Source organism: Coturnix japonica, chromosome 4 (assembly GCF_001577835.2).
Source record: "Coturnix japonica isolate 7356 chromosome 4, Coturnix japonica 2.1, whole genome shotgun sequence".
Classification (NCBI taxonomy): Eukaryota; Metazoa; Chordata; class Aves; order Galliformes; family Phasianidae; genus Coturnix; species Coturnix japonica.
The window spans coordinates 40706984-40719398 of record NC_029519.1 but is presented as its reverse complement, the minus strand read 5'-3'; the positions used below and the strand labels follow the sequence as shown (position 1 = coordinate 40719398).

The 12415-nt window shown below is 47.5% G+C and overlaps 1 protein-coding gene across 4 annotated transcripts in view; it reads left to right on the top strand.

Moving 5' to 3' along the window:
- The window catches only part of AFF1 (AF4/FMR2 family member 1), a 51466-nt gene extending 40623 nt beyond the window's left edge, over positions 1–10843 (top strand). For 3 of the 4 annotated variants that reach the window (XM_015861533.2, XM_015861534.2, XM_015861530.2), the window contains 10 exons: positions 788–885; positions 2647–2896; positions 3658–3749; positions 4226–4289; positions 4564–4700; positions 5111–5182; positions 5965–6058; positions 6147–6190; positions 6785–7002; positions 8266–10843. In XM_015861533.2, coding sequence (XP_015717019.1) covers positions 788–885; positions 2647–2896; positions 3658–3749; positions 4226–4289; positions 4564–4700; positions 5111–5182; positions 5965–6058; positions 6147–6190; positions 6785–7002; positions 8266–8387 — 1191 coding nt within the window. In that variant the 3' untranslated portion in view covers positions 8388–10843. The remainder of the gene's footprint in view (positions 1–787; positions 886–2646; positions 2897–3657; positions 3750–4225; positions 4290–4563; positions 4701–5110; positions 5183–5964; positions 6059–6146; positions 6191–6784; positions 7003–8265) is intronic. The other variant, XM_015861532.2, reaches the window with a different exon arrangement.
- Positions 10844–12415: the final 1572 nt, after the last annotated feature.

Sequence of the window (12415 nt, the reverse complement as noted above, 5' to 3'; positions counted from 1 at the left end):
CTCCTACTGGTCTCTCCAGAGCCAAAGAGGAGCTATCTGATGCCAGGCACATCGTGCCCCGCAACCTGAGCGTCTGATGGCAGGAAAGCCCATGTCCTGGCCTCGCCATGCGTGTTGGGTCAGTGTGCCACAGTGCCCTTGGCAGCATAGGCTCCCTCACAGCCAGCTGGGTCAGCTGCAGCTGCCAGACCTTTTCTGAAGCGGTGTGGAGATCAACCTGAGAAATGGCATAAGGACGTGATCCCAGTGCTGGAGCCCTGCCCTGATGGCTCTGCACCGTCCACATGCAACCTGCCACGCTGCATCACCCAGTTTGTATCACAGCATCTGTGGAGCGTGCATAAAAGGTGCCCTTTATTACCCCTCTGCCTTGGTGGTTCTTGCTGTACTGAAGGACAGTGTGTAGGCAGCACATCACCTTGTAATTTATTCTTGCTGGTAACACCTGAATCCCTGCACCTGTCAGGAATCTGAGTGGTTCAAGTCTCCGATGAATATGCAGAAATCACATCATGAAATGTGTGTTTTCAGCTATGGAAGTACGTTAGTTTTCAGCTGTTGGCATGGAGAGCTTTAGCTGTTCCATCCCCTCCATGACGAAACAATTGTTCTGTCCAAGCACAAGTGGATAAAGGTCATTTCAGGATACTCAGCCTGAAATCCACTGTACTCTGGCTTTCCACTTTGCTGGTTCCAATCTCTTGTTTTTAATGCAAAACCACGAAAGTTAGCTGGTTTGATCTGCACTTCATGTGAAATTTGATTTTATTTTGTTTGTGTTTGTTAGAGAGAAAAGGAGAAAGACATTGATAGCAAGAAAAGGAAGTTGGGCAAAGAAGCAAAATCATTGCAGTCTTCACCTAACAAAGACTCCTGTAAATTGAAGTGAGTATATGGTGGTGGGATGGTAGAAATGTGTATTAAACTGAGCATTTCTTTACGACTTAAGACAGGAGCTGCACCTTCCGTTCTTAACGTGCCTTTGGAAACATAATCTGCTGCAAATTTGTCTGCCACGTGGCTATGGGAGCGTAATTTGCCTTTTTATTTGTTGCAGATGTGCAGCTGCCCTTAGTGTCCCTCATTTTCCTCTCCCTTTGTAACACTTAAGGTGATGTTTTGGTGCTTGGCCTCCTCCTACACTTGCATTTTGTTGCTGTAAAAGCTGCATGTGGTGGCGCTTGTCTCGATTTCTGTCAGATGAAACGAAATGAAGGCTCGGCCATTTGAAACACAAGCGTATCCATCCTGCAGTTCAGATTGCTGAACTGATCCATCCATTACACACAGCTCAAAAAATCTGTTGAGGCTGCAGGAAATGAAATTGCTGGTTGTGCCAGCGCTGCTTTTCCTTCTAGGCTGATATCCACGCAGTGGCACTGCCATCTTTCAGAAGAGATACTGTGCAACAAAATGATTGTGTGGAGTCTGGCGTTTGAGTTGGAAATAATGCGGCAGATTGCCTGCCTGCTGGGACCCTGTCTGACTGCATTGGTAATCCCTGGTCAGGAGCATTTCCCTTCTCCCCTCAGACCGTCCCATTGTGTAGCTGAATGGGTGCACATCCACTGTGCCTTGTGAACCACACCAGGAATTTCAGGTGGCTTTCATAGCCAGAAATGTCTCCTTTATTCCAGCAATTGCCTGGGCAGTGCTTTAGCTCTGCTAAAACTGCCCTCATGATTTGCACAACACAGACCACTAGCATTTTGGCTGGGTCTGTGTGAAGTCTTCCAAGAATCTATTTCAATGGGCAGCGCTCCCGAGAGAGGAGACTGGTGCATCCATCATGGGCTGCTGCAGTCATTTTCAGCTTACTCATGGCCTGAGCTTGAGGTATTGGCTTGGATTTGTTGAGGTTTGCATCCTGACTCAGCAGCTTCTCTGTAGGGAAAACCTTGACAGTCTTACAGCACTAATCTGTCAGGACCCATGTTTAGCACTCATTGCTGCTGAGTTCTGCTTATAGCTGCAGGAGTTCCCTCATAATCCCAACCCCAGATGATGGATATTTGGCCCAGTATTATTAAATATGATTAGCTCTGCCATTTAAAAGCACAGCATTTTCAGTCTTTCTCCCTTGAATCCTCACGTGTGTTGCCTAGTAGAGTTGGCAACTCCTGAAGGACCAACAGGGCTTAATTCTGCTGAGGCCTTGATTCTGCATGGGATCATGTGTCAGGACAGGTGTCGGTGACAGCAGAAGATGCCTTATTCCATAGCAGGCGAACAGAGGCAGCGCAGTGGATCCCTTGCCATCTTGGGTGATTGGTCCTGGAAATTTTCCTTGCACCTCCTCCCTTTTTCAGTGAAAAGGTGCTGTGGCATTTTTGCAGCATCTACTTGCATGTGTTTCCTGCAAGGATGAGTCCAGAGGCTTATTCCTACCTCTGGAGCAACCTGCTTGTGTGTTGCTGACAGCTGAACGCAGGGTATCTAACACACAGCAGGATCCCTGAAGCTTCATCTTTGTTTCTGATAGAATCTTTGTTAATAAGTCATCTTGCATTTCTGAAGCAATTTAAACAGTATTGGTACACAGCGTGTTTAAGGATGATTTTTTATTATAACAAAAAGACCCAACACCCTTAATATTGTATAGATAACGTATTCATCCCAACTGCAAAATTCACTTCCCATCTCCAGAGCATGGAACGCTTCGTCTGAGACCCAGAACAAAGATCTCGGGCAACCCCTGCCACTGCCGCCTATGTCTCCCACTCATCCTGCACCAAAGCCAACCAAGAAGGCCCACAAGAGGCCCAGGAGCGAGAATGGCCAGCCGCCTGCCACTGCCAGCAGCACTGCCCTGGACACAAGCAACCACAAGGATCCTTCTTCCGCCAAGCAGAAGAAAATGGTGGAAAACCACTCTGAGCAGGTGAAGGGCAGCAAAGTAGGTATTGGGTATTAATGGTGGGATGCGTCCTGCAACTTGTGGCTGCTGCTTGATTCTCGTTAGAAACCCGTCTGTGGGTTATTAAGTGGGGAGAACAGTAAGAGAAAGCTCTTTGAAATATATTTGTCCCTTCAGCAGTCTGTGACTGTATCTTGCTAGCTTAAACGGCTTGCATTAAAAAATATTGTTAATGATTCTTGCAGATGCATCTTCACATTAGTGGGTTAGAAAATTGAACTGTGTTGCCGTTTCTGAGTGCCTGGATGTGTGTGGTCCAGAACTTTCATGTGTGTGCACACTGATGGAGACTGTGCACGCTGTATTAGCTGGCTTCTCACTACGTTCTTTTTCCTGACATTGTAGTTAGTAATGCAGAATCAGCAGTTGCAGTGGTTAAGATAGATGTAAGTGTGAATGGATATTACCAGTTCCTGTCTTTTCCAGTGGCTGTGAAAAATGTGCTGCTGGCAGCCTTACTGCTGTCTTAGCTGTTGTACAAGGAAACCTGCTGCCTAATTTCTGCCTGCTCAGGGAATGTTTGAATGGCATTAAAACCTCAGCAGCAGCCTGGTGGGAAGCCAGGTTTTCATTTCCAGTATTGGTTCGGGGTCTGGGAAAGAAGAGGGGGAGGAGCCTTGAAAAGCAGCTTCTATTTCAGACAAGTAAACATTTTCACTTCAAATTTAGGAAAGCCATGTTTCAGAACTATTCTAAGTGGGTCTCTCTAATCAGCTTTATCTTTGCTCCTGATTTTTCAGGGATCTGCAGGGGATGTCACAAATCCTTTACCAGTGCCTTCTGTGCCAAATGGTACCTCCAAACCAAGGAGACCTCAAATCAAGTTTGAAGGGTAGGTAAGATTTTGTTCTGTGCTCCTGTGAAGATGCTGGGCAAGGCTGGCCATGCAGCTGCCATGGCTCCTGCTTTGTACTGAGCATTGCTTTTGTTAGACCTGCCTTGTTGCTTCTCGGACGTCCCCACAAAGCAGTGGTCTCTCTTTTTAGCTGCTCTCAGTTTGAGGGAAGCTGCTGTTGAAGTCAGGTACTTGTTTAACTCAGAGACATTCCACTCTGCATGGGAGTGTGCCTGACAGCAAGGGATGGTGTTAGTTTCTTTGAGTCGTGGCAGGTGGCAGGCCCTAGGTTATGAACCTCTAAACAGGCAGATGACATTCATGTAGTGATTCTTCTAAATCTGATGTGTGTTTGATGGCAGTATCAGCTTGTCTTGGAGTCACATTGTCATCTAGATAAGGAAGGTTAACACTGGTACTTCCCCTACCTTTTGTCTCTTACATTTGTTTTCCTCTGCTCATGTCCATTTCAGACAGCATTTGACCGAATATTACCTGGAAGAGGCCAAGAAGATGAAGCACGAAGCTGACGCCATGGTAAGCCTGGGCTGTCAGGGGGAAGGTCAGTTGTAGGGGGGTTCACTCTGAAATATCAGGGTCCTGGTGGTAACTGCGTTGCTGTTGAACAACAAATGCATGGTGACCAGGACATTAGGGGCTCAACAGAGAACCTTCCATCACTACCTGCAGGCCTGATGTGTGCTTTGTAATTTCTTCAAATTCTGCCTGTTTAGAGAGAGAAAAGGAATTCAGGTACACTTGAGTTCAATAGTTTTTGCTATAGTCTGAAAGTGTGAATTTTTTTCAACAGGTGGACAAGACTGGAAAGGCCTTTCAGTACCTCGACGCTGCCCTTTCCTTTGTTGAATATGGGATGGCCCTGGAATCGAATGCAGTAGCACCAAAGCCTGCATACAGCATCTTCGCTGACACAATAGATCTCCTCAAGTAAGTGGCTTTCAAACTGTGATGGTCAGGCAGTGTGCTTGGAGGGAAGCAGCGGTTGTGTTTGCTAGTGATACATATGACATCTGTGAGTGGTACAACACAGGAAGCCAGATATTGAATAGAAAAGACAGGAACCACTTGATTCATGTTGAAGTTGAGGGTTGCGTGAGTATTTTCAACAGCTGCTTTGATTTCCTCCCCATGGAGCTGATTGAAACAGCTGCCAGTAATTTTTTTATAGTGGACTTCAAGACTTTTAAACTTCACTGCTTTCTGATTTTGATGGACTGTTTTCCACAGTGCTTTGTTGCTTTCTGAGCAGTGTTTGAGGCAGTAGCATACAGCAGATCTTCTAAACAGACTTGAGAACCCTGATGACTAAGAAGATGCTGTTCATTTTGTTCCCTCAGATACGTAATGACACTAAAACCCTTTACGGATGTCTCAGCGTCTTCACATGAACGTGTCTTTGCTGTCTTATGGTGCGTAACTGTTTTTCTGCCTTCATATTCTGTCTGTAGACTTGCTATAGTGAAAGTCCTGGTACTTGGAGGGACAAAGGGAATGAGTTAAATGGGAATCAGAGTTCTTCAGGGGAAAAAACAATATAAAAACCAGAGCAAACCAGAATATGTTTAAAGTGTGCTAGGATATAAGAGACCAGGCACAGAAGGTGCAGGCTCCACAATTTGACCTGTTGGTAACTGGAGAGTGCATGAAGGCCTTCACCCCAGGTAGCAGAATGGGATTTGCCTGCCCACATTTTGGCTGTGTAACTGTTGCTGTAGCTGAATCACAGAATCACAGAATTGTAGGGGTTGGAAGGGACCTCTAGAGATCATCGAGTCCAACCCCCCTGCCAAAGCAGGCTCCCTACACCACGTCACACAGGTAGGCGTCCAGGCGGGTCTTGAATATCTCCAGAGAAGGAGACTCCACCACCTCCCTGGGCAGCCTGTTCCAGTGCTCTGTCACCCTCACTGTAAAGAAGTTCTTCCGCACATTCGTGCAGAACAGCTGAGCACAGCTGATGCTGATGGTTGAGGGCTCACTCAACCCCTGGCATCCAAAAGCGTCTGTCTCCTTAAAACACAGCCCTTCCTCTTTTTCACAGAATCTGACTCTTCTTAGGCTGAGCGGGAGAGGAGATCATGAACTTGGTTTGGCAGAGGCTGATGGGTGCTGGTGCCTACCTGGCACTGTCATTGCTGGCACAGTGGCACCAGGCACGAGTGCTGACTCTTGACTGTCTTTCTGTTCACAGCATGCGCTGCCAGTCCCTCCTGCACATGGCAATGTTTCGTTACAAAAGAGACACTGCAGTAAAGTATTCCAGGATCCTGAATGACCACTTCAAGGTAGGCCGCTTGTATCGCCAGCTCAGGGGCTGCAGTTGGTTCTGATATTGGCCAAGGAAACTAACAAGAACTCTCTTCCTTGCTGCAGAGTTCTTCCAGAGTAACTCAGGCACCTTCTCCGTGTGTTGCAAGGTAAGGTGTAAAAATCTGCATCTATAAAGGTGTGAGCAGAAACCTAAGTGGGAATCTTTAAGATGCTAACTGCATTTGAGAATGACTTGCTATCCACTCCACCTTGCCCACCTCACATCATGTGTAGGGGGCACAAGGGTGTTTCTGCACGCCACAAAACCATGACAATGTGTAGCAGCAAAAGGAAAAGGAAAGCTGCCATTTAAGAGTGCTTGACCCAAAGCTCAGAACACAGGGCCTGTACCTTAAGGACACAGATTAAAAGTTTCCCTGTGTTTTACAGTGATTGTATTTGGGAAGTAGGTGCCCAGTTCCACATTGGTCCCCTTTAAACCCTGTGACTGAGAGGCTCACTTGGTCTAGAGCTAGTTATTTTTCTGCCATGTGTGCACTACAGCCTGTTGATATTAAATGGCCTCCCAGGTGCAGTGGTGGAACTAGTGGCAGGAAGCAGTAACGGGACCTTGCAGGCTAGCAAGCTGGCCACATTAAGTGCAGGTCCAGATGACACCAGATAGCTCCTGGCATGAAATAGTCTTGTGATAGGACAACTCTGAAAACAGACATTGACGGCGGTGTTTGTTTCTCCTGCAGAAGCACAGGCGTGCCTTCTCCTCATTCTCCAGTGCCCTCTCCTGCCAGATCGATGAGTTCTCAGCAGGGATCAAATGGTAGCAATTGTGGTTGCAATAGCGTTGGCTCTTCAGTCACCATCCCAAGCATCACCTCTTCATACGTCAACATCACTTCCTATGTCCTCTATGCGTATAATATTTGGGAACATGCTGATGCACTGTCCAAGAATAATAAGGGTAAGGTTTCTTCACTTTAGCTCTTCCATTTTGCAAACTGTGTTTATTTGTACGAACCTAATTAAATTCTAACACTTGGTATAACCAACACCATAACTACAGGAGAAAGCCTTAAATACATTGAAATAGACACCTGCGGTGTATTGGCAGGTTTTTGGCAGAAATACTTAGTGATGATATATTGGTGAGTGTTCCAATTAAAAGGTTGTCTTGGCAGCCTCAGATGTCTGTGAACTAAGGGTGAGAGTTCAGGGCAGGAAACCAGGCAAATCGCTTTGTGCTAATGAGAGAAAGCCAGCCCAGGGGTTTTTCTGCTCTTTGTTTTTCCCTTGCAGGGAGCTTAGGTTTTCTGAGTTGGTTCACTTCACTTTCAATCAGATTTGTGCCCAGTAGCCTTGTGTTTCATTTTGTTTGTCAGAATTCTCTGACTCTGAAATTCTTTACTTGAAAATGGTAAGACTGGTTTCCTGCTATGAGACAGTAAGCAAGCAGCACTTGAACTGGAGTCTTTATTGAGTACGTGACAAGCATTTGGCAGTAAAACCACTGCTACGTTCTTATTGCATAGAATCACAGAATCGTAGGGGTTGGAGGGTATCCCCCCCTGGGGATTATCTGGTCCAACTTCCCCACTAAAGTGGGTTCCCTAAAATAGGTTGCACAGGAAAATGTGCAGGCAGGCTTTGAATGTCTCCGAAGAAGGAAGCTCCACGGCTTCTTTGGGCAGCTGTTCCAGTGCTCTGTCACCCTCACAGGAAAGTCCTTCCTCCTGTTCCTATGGAATTCCTGTGTTGCAGTCTGTGCCCGCTGCCCCCATCGCTGCACACCACTGAACAGAGCCTGGCCCCATCCACTTGACCCCCGCCCTTCAGGTATTGATCAGCACTGATCAGATCCCTCTCAGCCTTCCCTTCTCCAGGCTGAACAGTCCCAGCTCTCTCAGCTTTTCCCCATGCAGGTGCTCCAGGCCCCCATCATGTTTGTTGCCCTCTGCTGGACACTAGAAGTTCCCCCTCCTTCTTGAGCTGTGGAGCCCAGAGCTGGGCACGGTGCTGCAGATGTGGCCTCCCCAGGGCAGAGTAGAGGCGAAGGATCACCTCCCTCACGCTGCTGGCCGCGCTCTCTACAACACACCCCAGTGCTCACAGTGCTGTTGTTCATCACACACACAGTGTTTTGGGGTGAAGGGATATATTGCCAAATATACTGTGCCTGTTGCTTGAAACCAACCAATCATTTTCTCTCTCCCTAATCTTTTTGCAGAGTTTTTTGCTGAGCTCAGCACAGCGGTGTGCCCTCTGGCACTGACCAGTAGCATGGCCGAAATGGTACACTACACTAGACAGGGTTTACATTGGCTGAGACTGAACACAAGTACGCCTTAACTGGTGCTCTCGGTGGCTAAGTACCTTGAACTCTTTTGCACTTTGGAAGCTTCAGAAACACTCTGGCTTGCTGAATTATTGGATACGAAGCACCTGCAAGGGAAATAAATAAAGGTGAAGTAATCTGGTTACACTGGAAAAAAATGAACTTTATTTTAGGGTAGCATTTTGTTGCCTTGGAAAAGAAGAGACAGAGGAGGGCCTCAGCGTTGATGGCACCTTCGTTTAAAATGGTGAAGTGCAATGAATCATCTGAGTGGCTCTATGTGTTGATGGTCTATAAACATTTCTATTACAAATAACCAGCAGGACAATAATCATACCTGAAGAAGTGCCGACAAGAAGGAAATCTGCCTCCAGAAGTTATTATGCAACACACCACGGTCTGCAGTGGTTGTGTGCCTGAAGGAGATGTGGAATGAGTGTATTTGCGAGCGTGAGTACGATCCATCATGTTGGATCTTGGTTTTTGGATGGCGAGTGGCATCCCCATCAATTCAGTACAGACAGCAGAGTGTTCTGACTCGCCGGCCCCAGCCTCACTCACATGTGTTGCCTGCCAGCAGCTGCACTGATGACACCCTGCCAACGGTGCTGCACGTCCACTTCCAAAGTCACGTCACTGTGCCTCCATCTCACCTCACACGCACCCTAACATGACGTTGCTCACCATCTCGCTCGTGAATGCTTTTTTCACAGCTTTTTTCAGCTGTGAAAGCCAAATGCAGCTGGGGCTCGGCATTGGCCCTGCAATGGAGGGATGTTACTCCTGCTGAGGACACCTTGTCTGCTCACACTGCGCCAATTCAGGGGGAGTGGACAGATGTCTTTGGTCACTGTGCTCACTTGAGCGCTGCCCTGGGTGGGAGAGTTGGGACAGGGAGAGGCCATGTGGCCTCATGGGGCACAGAGTGAGTCCTGTGTTCAGACGTTGGCCTGCAGCCCTTGCTGGTCCCACTGAATATCCAGGAGCAGGATTTGGATACCAAAATCAGGTGCCCTTCACGTGGGAGGTAACTGTGTGCTCTACCTCAGCTAAACCACAGAGTGGGCCCAGGGATGTGCAACCTGTCTTCAAGGGAGCACAAAAGGGAACAGCGAGGTGTTTGTAAGCCTTTGTCCTTGTCAGGAGTTGCATTTTTAGAACTGTGATTTGGCAGGTGGCAGAAGCAGCGAAGGCAGCATCCACGGCACTTGTAGGAAGACAGTCTTCTGTACCCAAAGATTTCCTGTTGCATGACAGCAGCATCTTGCCATCCTCATATCTGATAGTGTGCCTTAGCCCTCTGGTCCCCTCTCACGTTCCTCTCAGCTGTGGGAGTGGTGAAGAGGAGGACGATATCCCAAAATAAATTGTGCTTACAGAGAAGAATGTATCTCCGGTGAGTTAGCTCCCTTTCCCTACGTAATTACAGTGCGGAGGAGCAGGTCTGCACAAGTGCAGCAGTAACCCCTTGCAAAATGCCTGCGGGTAGTTCAGAGGCTCACGAGAATCCGCAGTAAATACTTGGAAGCAGGGGGGGTTCTGCATTACCAAACATAGGTCCTGCAGGAGTGGCTTTCCCCTGCTGGGGGCTAACCCAGCAATGCTGTGCCGGAGACGTACCCTTGAGTTGTCGTATGTTCACTTTATTAAAAGCCTTAGTGCATTTCGGGGATAAGCTGCCCCGGGCAGTGGAGAGGAGTAACTGGGAGCCTGTTCATGGCGTGCAAAGTGGAGGGTCGCTGGCACTTTCTGTTTTCGCCATGCAGTAAGGCTGTGTCCAGGTGCTCCAGCTGAGGAAGAGGGCAGGGAGTGCTGTCGTGGTTGGAAAGCAGCTGGAAGGTGGGAAAGGGTTTCTCATTTCAAAGCCAAGGGTGGGTGGAAGCAGCGCTTTCTTTCTGTTGGTGGAAGAGACAGCTTAAGTTGGAGCTCATTTTCAGAAAGCCATCATATTTCCATCATGAGCCAGGTGAGAGGCCCGTGAGGGAAAGATGCCCGTAGTTTTCACCTGAGTTTGATCAGGCCCTTCAAAAAATGGGGGGAAAGAAAAAAAGAGGATTTGCCATTAGGAAACAAAACCATCTGAGGAAAATTAGAGGTGATGGTTGAGTCCCTGAAGGAGAGGAGGCTGTGGTGGTAATGCAGCATCATTTCCACACAATATTTATTTAGAAGAAATAATGTGTTTGAATTGTTATATGTTCTATTTTTAAGATGCCTTTTATTTAAGAGTTGAAAAGCCCTGCTTCCATGGAGACAGAGATCTCTTCTGTTAACTGAAGGTCAAAGTCTGATTGCAATGTCCTTGTGTTTGGTTTTTCTCCCTTCCATCTTGGTTCTCATTACAAACCTGTATACCTTAAACTTATTTTGGGGGCATGTGTCCCTCTTGTACATAACCTCTGCCCTGTGTGCGACGGAGTGTCCGACATGGTCAATTCGCTCATGTGGGTAATAAACAATACATGAAGTAGCCCGTTTGTTGTGAGTCGTTGCCAGAGTCTTCGTGTTCTAGGAGAGAAATTGCTGTCTGCCCTCTGCTTTGTTTGGTGGCGGTGAATGTCTTTGCTCCCAGGAACAGTGATTTCACCTCTCCACATTGCTGGGATATGCGTTTAATTCAGGTCTTTTCTGCAATATGCTTTGCACCCATCACGTTTGCTGCTAATGGATGTGGTTTTTAATGTAGCATCTGAAGCGTTCCAAATACTGGACCCTGTTTTAAATGCTTGCTTTTGTTTTTGGCAAAGCAGCTGCATGAAAGTTGATTGCGGTCTCACTTGGATCTCTCTCTGGCGGCTCGTGCTTGCTTTACGTTAATTGCACTGTTAATAATCAAAGTCAACAGCATTCCTGGGCCACTGTCAGCATTTCTGAATATGTTTCCAAAAACTGCTATTCCTGACCCATGGGTTTGTACACATATCTGCAACATGCTGCTGCTGCTCTTCTGGGGTGTTGAGTTGAGCAGTGAGGCCCCTGGAAGTCCTATGGGGCTTCTTTCCCCCAGTGTTGTTGAGGTCAGGCTTTTCTTTAGGTCCAGCGTTTTGCTTCAGAATGCTTCTGTTCAACCACGCTTCTGTTCAAGCCCCGCTGATGGCTTTGTTCTGTTCTACTCCTACATTTAGAAGAGGCATTCCTGGGAGCCACATGGAGCCCAGCATCTTGTGGCACTCCGAGTATCTCAGAACAGAGCTGCTGAGGATGGAGAGAAGATATCAAATGTCACTGCTGTGATTCCATATGTATTTTTTAAACCCTATCTTGCTCAACATTTTGAAGTGCATGTGGAACACCACAATTCTCTGTGGAGATGTCCTTAAAGTAAGGTTTGAATGTTGCTGAGTGTTGCCTGCCATGAGCCGGGCCCTTGGGCACATGGGATCTGTGGCAAAGGAAGGAAAACAAGGTAAAGTTCCCTCCAAAGAAATTGTGCCACAGATCTTTTTGTTTGTCTTCTGTACGGGGAGATGAACTGCTGTGTGCGCGTGTGTATGGATCATATAAAGGCAGAGTTTATACATAATTCAAACAAATTAATTTTGACTTGCTTGTTTTTAAATTCTTCCAGTGAAAGAGATGGCAGTGTGATCTGAAACGGCAAAATGCCAAACAAGCTGCCAGGGGGTGGAATTTCTTGTTTCAGCAATCCCAAGCTGAGTGGCTACAGCCTCAGCTCTGCTCCACGTCCCTGGGGCACCCATGTGTGGCTGTGACTGCTGCCTCTGCCTTGCTGTGCCTTTTTTTTGCCTCTGTCGGGCTGATGGAAGGCACGTCCACTTGCCTTTCTGAAGCCCACACAGTGCAGATGTGTCAGGACTGGGAGGAGCACCCGTCGGGTGAGTAACTATCAGAGATTTGTGGTTCAGACCAGCAGGTGCCTGCCTACGTGGATGCTGTTTGTCCGCATCTGACTGCAGGCAGATGGCTGCAGTTATGTGGCTGCGGGTGGACTCGGTTTTGGTGCCATAAGAGCTTTCAAATTGGAAGCCAAGGCACTGCATCCAAAAACACTGTGAGGTGTCAGCAGCACCAAGCTTGATGA